General features: G+C 59.0%; 1 protein-coding gene across 1 annotated transcript; it reads left to right on the top strand.

Moving 5' to 3' along the window:
* Positions 1-211: 211 nt before the first annotated feature.
* On the top strand, positions 212-8,983 carry NKAIN1 (sodium/potassium transporting ATPase interacting 1). The gene is made up of 7 exons (XM_041417320.1): positions 212-219; positions 2,120-2,231; positions 3,239-3,376; positions 3,968-4,048; positions 5,666-5,863; positions 6,595-6,655; positions 8,898-8,983. Exons 1-7 carry the CDS (start codon positions 212-214, stop codon positions 8,981-8,983), a joined length of 684 nt encoding a protein of 227 aa, XP_041273254.1.
* The last annotated feature ends 1,916 nt before the right edge of the window (positions 8,984-10,899 follow it).

The following is a 10,899-nucleotide window of genomic DNA, read 5'->3' on the forward strand; positions in this document are numbered from 1 at the left end:
TGCCTCCCTGGTGCCATCTCCCTGAGCCCCGGCTGAGCTGTGTCCCCACACGTGTCCCCTCCTGGCGCTGCCCTCCCTCACCCACTGATGGAGCTCGGTCCCTCCAGTTTCCCGGTGCAAACAAATCCCTTTCAGGCTGGGATGAGCGGGACCAGCGCCCTCCCCAGCTGATTGCTGTGATTTGCTGCAGAGCGAAGTTTTGGGGCGATCGATGAACTCGTGAGTGTTTAATTAAGAGGGAGCCCTAAAATTCGTTGCATTGATCAGCCGCAGGTTTATCTTAATTAGCAGTGGGATGGCGTTTGCATCCCGGCTCCGGAGGCGCCGGGGCTGGGAGGGGAGGAGTGTGTGGATGGGGCTGGGGGTGCTGGGAGCAGCGGGAATTCCCATTCCAGGGGCAGGGAGGATGCTCTGAGCCCACGGAACAATTTTGGCTCTGTTGGATGCTGCTGGGAAGTCTCTTGGGATGATGCTGAGCCAGGGCTGTTGTCACCATGTCACCGAAGGGCTGGGGGTCCTGAAGGTCCCTCCCAGGGACATTTTACCCCCACAGGATCGGGGGTGATGCTCCGGGGGCTGGAGCAGCCCGAGGAGCAGCTCTGAGCTGCGGGTGCTCGCTCAGCCCTGCAATTCCCTGGACAGGGGCACCAAACCTGGACTCTCCTCTGGAGGCTGTGCCTCAGTTTCCCCACTCATGACACACGTGGGGCTGCCCTTGGGATGCCCTCGGCAGGCACTGAGAGCCCGGGAGCTGCAGCCACGCTGCCTTTGTGAGTCTCTGTTTGTCCCTTGACCTTAAGCTGCATCCCACAAGGGTGGAAAATCTGAGATCTGCTTTTCCCACAGAGAAATAAAGCTGGAATAACATCCAGGGAGCAGGACTGCACCTGCTGGGGTGGCTCAGCAGAGCTTTGTGATGCAGTTGGCAGCCCCTAATTAGATCATCCATGGGGAAACTGGGGTGTTTATCCCGAATCCTGCCCCTTTGGAATGGAGAAGGGTTTGCTTCAAGCCGGGTCTTCCCAGCTCCTCCTCTTTCAGGCTGGAATTAAGGAGCCACACGGGTGTGATCCCTTCACTCCAGCTCCATGGGATCCTCAGAGGCTCAGCTGGGAGCATCCCTGGTACCCAAAGCTCCCATCCAGCCCCTGTGAAGCAGCTGCACCGACAGCCCCCAGACGGATGGGTGCCCATAAACCCCGAGCACTGCGCTCCCTGTATCATTTATTATTTACATTCCTCAATTGAGGAGATTTACAGCCCAGCTGTGAGTATTTCCAGGGGCTGTTTCCTCAGAGAGCAGAACGAGCAGGGAAGTGAATTCAGTTTCAGTGCAGCCTTGTCCCAGCCCCAGAGACCCAGGGGCTGCTGCTCCAAGGGTTTGCATTGCTCATTAATTAAAATCATGGTCCTGCTGGCACCAATCCAGCAGATCCTCCCCCAGGGGTAGGGTAGGGGATGGGATATCACAGCCCTAGAGTGGAGCTGGGCTGAAATCCGTGGGAATTAGAGGCGTCACAAAGGAAATCCAACGAGTATTTGGAGTTTGATGTATGGGGAAAGTGAGGCACTGCTGGTGGGTGAACATCCTCAGGAAAAACTCAGGCAAGCACTTTCCCCACCTCGTTAATTCTCCTCTGTAATCAGGGCTCACTAACTCAGCCTGGGATGGTGCCTGGGACCCCTCAGGTTCTCCCCTAACTCCAGATGCCTTTGGGAATGGCTGGGGAATGGAGGGGGGATGTAAACCCTTTTTCCTGCGGCTTTCAGGATAAACTCCCCCTTTTTCAGGCAGAAAATTGGGGAATGGTGCTGTGAGGAGAACAGGGGGCCCTGAAACTCTCAGGGTGAATCTGGGGCACTTCAAAAAGTGACAGGACAGGGCTGAGTAAGACAATTGGGAAAAAAAAATCGAGTTTTCCAGGCTGCTGCTGACCTGTCCTTGCACCTTGTGCTGTGCCAGCACCCTCAAGTTACCTAAAACTCTCTTAAAAGTTCTCTAAAAAAACCATTACCTCATCCAGAATCCCCATTTTTTGAATTAAACCCATCATTGAACATCCCAGCACTCCCACCTTGCCTTTGCTGAGCCCTTCCTTGGAGCTAATCCTGTGATTAGGAGCAGTGGAGCCATAAATAAGTGCTGGGATCAGGGCTGGATCCCCTCAGCTGCCAGCCCTGCTGGGGGCATTTACCCACCTCAGCACGGCCCTGTTTGTGGATCACAGATGGTAACAGCCATCAGAGCCTGATGGATCTACTGAGGATGGGCTGGAAATCAAAACATGGGAGCTGGAGGCTTTTCCCACCATAAATCATCCTCTGGGATGGGTTTTCAGCAGTGCCTGAGCTCTGAGTGCTGGGCAGTGAGGCACAGCAGGTGCTGTGGGGTCACATCTCCTTGGGTTCCTCTTTTAGCTCCAAATATCCCAAATAACCCCAGTCCTGCTGGCCAAGGCACCACACGGACATTCCAGCCTACTGCAGCCCATTGTTCCCGGAATTCCCAGTGATTCTGTCTCGGTTTGGAAAGCCAGGTGTCTGCTAAGGAAGGCAAGAGCCTCCCCTGAAATGGAAAATGCAAACCCCCTCCCTCTGAATTGCTAAAAACTATAAATTAAGGGGCTCTCAGGCAAAAAGCATGGGAGCAGGAATAACAGTTCTTTACTAGGGAAGAAAATAAAAAGGTAAAATAAACAATGCAGTGAACCACAACAACACTGACAGGGTCAGAGCACAGCCTGACACCCTGTGGGTCAGGGTGCTGGCAGCAGTCCCACTGGAATTGTGGCTCAGCCCTCCTGCAGTGCCAGCTGTGGTTCTGCTGGAGCAGGGATCCTGCACAAGGCTGGAGTCTTCCTCTGAAGCTCCAGGGGAAGAGGCAGCTGCTGCTCCTCTGGGAATCCAGGGGAGAAGCCGTGCTGGTGCTGCAGAATCTCAGATTCTATCCGGGTAGGAATGCTGGGCTCCTCCCCTGGGCTCACATCTCCCATGGGTGCTGTAGCTCTCATCAGCCATGCACGGACATTCCACAGCCTCTTATCAGCAGATGTCCCCTGGAGGAGTGGCTGTGGAAGAGATAAGGAAAACTGCCCACTGAACAGGAGACAGCTGCCATCCAGATGGCAAATGGAATACAACTGGCTTGGCAATCCAGGACAGATTCCCAGCTGCTCCTTGACCTCAGCACCCCGGGGGTGCCCGGCCCTGATCCCTGCCCCTCCCCGCTCTGTTGCAGGTCGCGGCGCTGGAGAGGCAGATCTTTGATTTCCTGGGATACCAGTGGGCCCCCATCCTGGCGAACTTCCTGCACATCATGGCCGTGATTTTGGGTATTTTTGGGACCATCCAGTACAGATCCAGATACCTCATGATGGTAGGTACCACCCTGGGGGTGCAGCAGGCTCAGCCCCAGGTCTCTCCTGTACCCCTGGGAACTCAGCAGCTCTGGCTGCTCCGTCCCTGCAAGTGCCCAAGGCCAGGCTGGGCAGAGCTTGGAGTGGGATTTGGAGGTGTCCCTGCCATGGCAGGGGTGGGAATTAGAGCCCTCCCAAAGGAAATTCAGTGAGTATTTGGATTTTGATGCATGGGGAAACTGGGGCACAGCTGGTGGATGTACTTCCTCGGGAACAACTCAGGCAAGCACCTTCCCCACCTCATTAATTCTGCCATGCAATTAGGGCTCGCTAACGCAGGCTGGATGATGCCTGGCGCCCCCATGGGTTCTCTCCTGATTGATGAACTTTAAGGTCCCTTCCACCCCAAATCGTGCTGTGATTTTGTGGTTCCACAATCCCAACCGGGACCCCCTGGACGCAGCGGGGCTGGAACGGGGCTGGAGCGGGGCTGGACGGGCTGCAGAGAGGCTGCAGCGGGGCCGAAGGAGGTGCGGGGGGCTGGAGCGGGGCCGGAGGAGGTGCGGCGGGGCCGGAGGAGGTGCCCGTGCCCTGACCCGTCTCTCCTGCAGTACGCGGTGTGGTTGGTGCTGTGGGTCGGCTGGAACGCCTTCATCATCTGCTTCTACCTGGAGGTCGGGCGCTTGTCGCAGGTAACGCTCCCGCCTTCCTCCTCTTCCTCCCTGCACCCTCCTTCCCTCCATCCTTCCCTCCGTCCTGCCCGCCCTTGCGCTCCTCATCCTCCTCCCCTTCCTTCTCCCCCAAAAGTGCCCCCCCCAGGGCCCGGGGGTGCCCCAGCCCCGCAGCAAAGAGGATGCCAGGGCTGCCTCCCTGGAGCACGGAATTCCCGTGGGATGGGATGGGATGGACAAACCGACAGCTCAGAGTGGAGCGAGCGGCCGCCTCCGAACCCGAACTGAATTTCCTTTATCTCCACTGAGGGGACAAAGGAGAGGCGGAACACCGGGAACGGGCTGAGCAGGGCAGGAAAGCTTGGGGCAGGGTCTCTGGCAGGGATGGGGAGGGCAGTGGGTGGGAGGAGGAGACCCCCCTGCTGTGTATTCCAAATTTTCCCGGAATTTCTGGGGATCACCGGGATCAGCATTCCCGGCTTTGGGAGGTCACCGTGCGGCCATGGGGTGAGGATGTGATGGGGCTGTGCCTCCACCACACCCTGGCTGTTAAATGACAGCTTTTACACCAAAAAGAGCAACATTCCCCGCGGGGATGGGGCAGCACCGGGTGCTCTAGGGAAGCTTTGAGCCCAGGGTCGGGGTCCCTGTGCGTCCCTCCCAGGCTCTGGGGACATCACGGGGGGCTGGGGACAGCCAGCTCCATTCTCTCCATGCTGCCCCAAGCAGGGCAAGGCCTCGGGGGGTGTTCCATGGCTGGGAACGTCTCAGGTCATTTGAGGCTCTCCCGGAGAGCTGGGTGCGCAGCAGGATGGGGAGGGGGGAGGATTCCCTCCCACCGCGGATTTTTGTGGAAATCCCCGGTGCCCGTCACAGCTCGCCTGTCCCTGTGCCTCAGCCACATCCTCCAGCTCCACAAACCCAAACCCACTCACTCCCTTTCGGGGTTTTTGCCGCCCCCAGCAGCAAAAATCTTTTCATCCCAGATCGGTGATTTCCTGCGGGGGAGGCTCAGCCCCAACACAGCCGGGGAGGCGGAGAGGGGCTGGGGGGGCTCTCTGGGGGGGTGGGGGCTCCCCAGGGGTACCAGGGGGACCCTCATGGGGTGGGGGCTCCCCAGGGGTACCAGGGAGACCCTCATGGGGTGGAAAGAGGCAGCCAGGGGTTGCTGCCTGCCCAAGGCCACCCCACAGCTGCTGAAGAGGACCCAGGCAGAGCCCCAAAGCCTGTGGGGGCTGACAAGGAGGGGACATGCTCCAGGGGGACCCTGCAAGGCTCCCTGGGAGTGGGATGAGGGCATGGCACCCCAATAGCCCAGGGGAAGCAGCAGGGGCTGCCCTGCATCCCTGGAACACGCTGGTGGGGTGCTGCCATGCTCCCACCCCTGGGATGGCAGGAGGCACCATCACAAACACCTTCCCTGCCACTCTGGTGCCCTCTCTGTGACACCCACCCTGTCACCTGGCCATTACCTGGATGTCCACAGTGCCAGCACGGGAGGAAGCCCCAAACCCCGGGGCTGGGGCTCAGGGAGATGCCCTGCTCTGACCTCAGGGAGCATCCTTGCCTTGGAAAGCTCATTTACTGTGCAGCCCTCCTGCAAAGAGCCTCGGATCCACCATCCTCCTCCTCCTGCAGGACCGAGACTTCATCATGACCTTCAACACCTCCCTGCACCGCTCGTGGTGGATGGAGAACGGCCCGGGCTGCCTGGTGACGCCGGTGCTCAACTCCAACCTGGCGCCCGAGGATCACCATGTCATCACCGTCAGCGGCTGCCTGCTCGACTACCAGTACATCGAGGTGGTGAGCAGCGCCACGCAGATCTTCCTGGCGGTAAGGGCGCCCCTCCTCATCCTCCATCCCAAACCGGGAGCGGGACAGGCGGGGTGGTGGGGCTGGGGTGAGCAGAGGCGCCGCGGTGCCCCCGTCACACGTTTCTGTCACCCACAGAGGAGCAGACAGAGCCCTGCCAGCACCCCAGGGGTGCGAACCACCCCAGAACTTGCCAGGTCGAGGGCTGGATGCTGCAGGGATGGAGGAACCACTCCCTGGGAATGAGCTGCTGGAATGTGCTGCCCGCCGGGAGGGAGGGTCCCCCCTCGGTGGTGACTGTCACCCCCTGTGGGGAGGTGGCAATGGGACACACCTGGAGGCAGAGCTCCCTAGAATGGAGCTTTAAGAGGAATCGGGGTCCCCAAAGGGGCTCCCAGCACTGTGTGGGGCTCAGCACCCTCTGTGGGGTGCCAGCTCCAGCCTCCTTAGAGCCCTCCTTGTGCAGCTGAATCCATCCAGCCCTGCTGCACCCAGACTGCACCAGGGTGGGCTCTGGCTACTCCCAGTGCCCCCAGTTCACCCCCAGTGTGCCCGGTTCTCTCACAGGCCTCCAGTTCACCCCCAGTCTCCCCAGGTCACTCCCAGTGTGCCCAGTTCTCTCCCAGTCCCCCCAGGTCACTCCCAGTGTGCCCAGGTCACTCCAGGCCCCCAGCCGTGCCCCCACTGGCACCGTGCCCGTTGTGCTGCCCATGACCCCATAACCAGCCTCTCCCTGCCCTGTTTTTCCCCAGCTCTTCGGCTTTGTCTACGCCTGCTACGTCAGCAAAGTGTTCCTGGAGGAGGAGGACAGCTGTAAGTGCCCTGGCTGGGGGGGACAGGGGCACAGTGTCCTTGGTGGTGCCACCCTGAGCAGGGTGGCAGCTCCCAGTGGGGGCTGGGAAAGCAATGCCTAGGTCCCAGGCAGCTGAGGAAATCCCTTTAGTTGGGTTTTTGCCCTATTCTCCCATCCCTGGTGAAGCAGAGGTGCTGGGATGTGATGGGGCCGCTGTCACCTCCCTCCCTGTGACAGCCACAGTGACTTGGGTCCACTGTGTCCCCCGGGCTGTGTCCCCACAGCCTCCCCACTGCCAGGTTTTCACTCCAAACCAGGGGGGAAACAGCGTTTTAGGCAAAGTGAAGGCTAACTTTATCCAGTGTGGACTGCTCCTCCTGATCCCACCCGCTCCCTGCAAACCCCCTTGGGAAGCACCCCAGCCCCACTGAACCAGGTGGTCGAGGCTGTGGCTGTCCAAGTGCATTAAAAGCTCATCTGCCATTAATTAATTCCCACCAGCTGGCAGATCCCAGCAGGGCTGGGCCACAGCCACCCGGGTGTGCTCCTTCCCCGGGATCAGCACCGGGAGCAGCACCGGGAGCAGCACCCCCCACTCCACGGACCCACAGGTGGTCCCAGCCCAGCCCGGGGCTGCAGCACCCCCGTGTTTTCCCTCCTTTCCCATGGAAATAAAACATCTCCGTGGGGAATTGGCTGCTGCCTGGGGGAGCAGCTCCTTTCCAAAGGGTTTATCCAGCACTGGCGGCTCTGGAGCACATTTGCACTCCCACAAACTCCCGCATCCAACACAATTTTAATATTAATGCTGCCTCAGCCTGGCATGCAAATGCATCTTTTTAATGGAATATCTTATTAGATTTGGAAATGGATGGATGGCGTCAAAATCGAGAGCTGGCAGAATGTTGAGCTGGGAAGGGAAATATTCCGGGGGAGAGGGGCTCTGCCCTGGAGCTCTCAGCTCTCAGACAGGGACCAGGGATAGCCCACCCCAGTATGGGATTTGGGGACTTGGGTGGTGCTGGGGATCCTGTAAAGGTTGGAATTCCCAGTCTGGCTGCACCTGGAGTCCATCCCTGTGCTGGCTGTGCTGGGGAGAGGGGTCAGGTCTGGGGAAACACGGGGTGATCTGGGAGAAGTTGAGGCATGCCCACCCACCCAGGGCACCCCCAGGGCACCCCCAGGGTACCTGCAGCCCCACAGAGCTGCCTCAGCACCTCTCGGGATGAGGGGCCGGGCTCTGATGCCCCCGGGAACAGGCTAGGAGCGGGATGAAGCTCCAGGCTGGGAATCCCAGCAGTGAAACCTGATCTACCGTGCCTGCAGTCCCCCGAGGTGACAGCCCCAAAGGAGCACCAATTCCCCCATAACTCTCCCGAAATGCCCACTCCGCGGCCAGCAGGGGAATCTCGCCCTCTCAGTCCACGGGACTGTGCCGGACGAGAAGGGAAGGAACCGCCGCCACCGCGGCAGCTGCTCCAGCTCCTTGTCCCCGGTGTTTCCCGGGATGCTGCCACCATCCCGGCTGCTGTTCCCTGGGGTGAAGCCCTGGCTGGGGGTGCCCCTGTGCCTCCCTGGATGCTCCATTCCAGGCTGCCCAGAGAGCCTGTGCAGTCTCCTTCCCTGGGGGTATCCGAAGCCGCCTGGACAGAATTCCAAGTGACCCTGCTTGAGCGGGGGGTTGGGCTGGATGACCATCAGCAGTCCCTTCTGATCTGATCCAGTGTGTGGTTCTGATTTATTCTCTTGGGAATGAAGCACCGGGATTCCTCGGGATGCTGTGGTGGCTCAGGATCACCGAATCACGGGATGGTTTGGGTGGGAGGGAACCTTAAATCCCACCCAGTGCCACCCCTGCCCTGGCAGGGACACCTCCCACTGTCCCAGGTGCTCCTTGGGCACTGCCAGGGATCCAGGGGCAGCCACAGCTGCTCTGGCAATTCCAGCCCAGCCCCTCCCCATCCTGCCAGGGAACAATTCCCAATTGCCAAGATCCCAGCCACCCCTGCCCTCTGGCAGTGGCAGCCATTCCCTATGTCCTTGTCCCTCCATCCTTGTCTCCAGTCCCTCTGCAGCTCTCCTGGAGTCCCCTCAGGCCCTGGAGGGGCTCTGAGAACTTCCCAGTTGCACACTGGGCAGTGCCATTTCCCTGGGGTGTCACATTCCGCTGGGGGCAGCTGCAGCCCGGGATGTTCCCCACCCCACGGGGATCTCCCTGCTGCCCTTCCCGGCTCACGCCGCTGCTCTCCCGGCTCTCCCCAGTTGATTTCATCGGCGGCTTTGACTCCTACGGGTACCAGGCACCCCAGAAGACGTCGCACCTGCAGCTACAGCCGCTCTACACGTGAGTCCCGGGGTGCTCAGGGCCGCAGGACCCTCAGTGTGCCCGCGGCGCTGGCACAGCTCAGATCCGGGGCTGTGCATCCCCCCCAAAATCCCGAGGCTCCGCCCGGGCAGGGCCGGGCGCTCCGGGCGGACCCCGCTCGCGGTTTGTGTTTGCTGCGTTCTGTTCGCTGAGCTGCCCCACCGGGCCCGGGCCAGCAGCGGCTCTCCAGATAAGCGCAGCCCACTCCTCCTCGCTCTGCCTTCCCTGCTAAGCCGAGCTCGATAAACACTCCAGCGAGATAAGGCTCGCAAATCTAAAGGGATTAACCTCGAGCAGGCTCTGTCCGCTGCCAAAAATTAATTATATTTTAAGCCTTGTATGCAAATTCAAGGGCAGGCGATGCCATTAGGGAGGCAGAGAGGGGCTGGGAGGGGACAAATCCATCTGTGACACTGCTGGGCCCTCCCTGGGGACACTGATGGGGTGGAGGGGAGCACCCATGGGTGCTGTGCCCCCCTGCACCGGGCTGGTCCTTCTCTGGGAGCCCCCAGCCCCCGGGTGTGGGTGGGACACAGATGGGGACATGGATGGTGGCATTGGCACCTCCCGGTGCCAGCACCCACATCCTGGGGGTTACTGGGGTGTCCTCCCCCACTTGGGAGGACCCAGCAGTGCTATCCCACACAGGGGACGTGTCCCCTGTGTCCCTTCAGCCCTGCCTGGGTGGGAGTGGGCAAAGCCACCATGGGCAGAGGGACAGGGGAGCCCACCCTGACCCTCGTGTGTCACCCCCCGGGCACAGGGGGTGCCAGGGGTGCTGCAGGCCCAGCACGCCCTGATGGCTGTGGGGTCAGTGCTGAAAGCTGCAGATTGGGGGAAATCAGCTGAAAAATGGATTTGAAGTGCTGGGAACAGCAGTTTTAGACACACAGGGGACACAAAAGCTGCTGGCAGAGAAGGCTGTCCCCACCAGGGGGGGACACCTCGGGTCCTGTGCCAGTCCCTGTCCCTCTCCTGGGAGTTTGTACCCTCCCTGTGCCCTCTGCCAATCCCAGTGTCCCCCTGGCACTGCCCGGCTGCCAGGGACCCGAGCTGGGGTGTTGGGTGACACCAGGACACTGTCACCGCCCTGCCTCTGTCCCTCTGTCACCAGCTCCCCTCTGTCCCCAGCAGCTCATTAATGACCCACTGATTAATTAATGCAGTTGTCATTTCCATGTCCCTCCATCCCCCTGTCAGCAGTGGCAGCTCAGGGACTCAGGGGTGCCCCTGTCCCCAAAGGAGGGGACAGGGAGGGGACAGCAGGGTCCCACTGCTCCCCTCACCAGCGAGGGGACAAACAAGGGCTGGCCTGGCTCTGTGGGGCGGGTCACTCGTGTCCCCAGGGCCAGCCGTGTCCCCAGGGTCACTCGTGTCCCCAGGAACAGCCGTGTCCCCAGGGTCACTTGTGTCCCCAGGGCCAGCCGGGCTGCAGCAATTACAGCTCATTCTGCAGTTTCTAATTAGCTGTGATTGAATTAACAGCAGCGTGGGGAGGTCCAGGAATAATTACAAGAATAATGGAAATAGTAATAGCATTATTATTAGTAGTATTAATATTATTAGTATTATTAGTGTTATTAGTATTGTTGCTGTTGCTGTTGATAATAATAACAGTAATAAGGAAAACCTGTGATATAACAACGGTTTAATAACTGAAATGAAGCAAAATATAATAACAAGAATAATAGCAGTAGTAATAGTGGTAATAGTTGTAGTAGCAAGTGTATTATTATTATTAATAAAAATAAAAATAGTAACGACAATAATAGGGAGAACTTGTGGGGTAACAACAGTTTAATAATTGAAGTTAAGAAAAATATAATAACAAGAATAATAGTAGGAGGAGGAGCTGTATTATTATAATTAATAATAAGAAAAATATCAACAATAATAAGG

This window comes from Onychostruthus taczanowskii, unplaced genomic scaffold, assembly GCF_017590055.1.
Source record: "Onychostruthus taczanowskii isolate IOZ18803 unplaced genomic scaffold, ASM1759005v1 scaffold56, whole genome shotgun sequence".
NCBI classification, from domain to species: Eukaryota; Metazoa; Chordata; class Aves; order Passeriformes; family Passeridae; genus Onychostruthus; species Onychostruthus taczanowskii.

Bases quoted from the DNA above. Each gene is read 5' to 3' on its own strand.
- NKAIN1 (XM_041417320.1), top strand. The intron at 2,232-3,238 runs GTAACAGCCATC...GCTCTGTTGCAG, and splicing joins CTGTTTGTGGATCACAGATG to GTCGCGGCGCTGGAGAGGCA. The intron at 6,656-8,897 runs GTAAGTGCCCTG...GGCTCTCCCCAG, and splicing joins CCTGGAGGAGGAGGACAGCT to TTGATTTCATCGGCGGCTTT.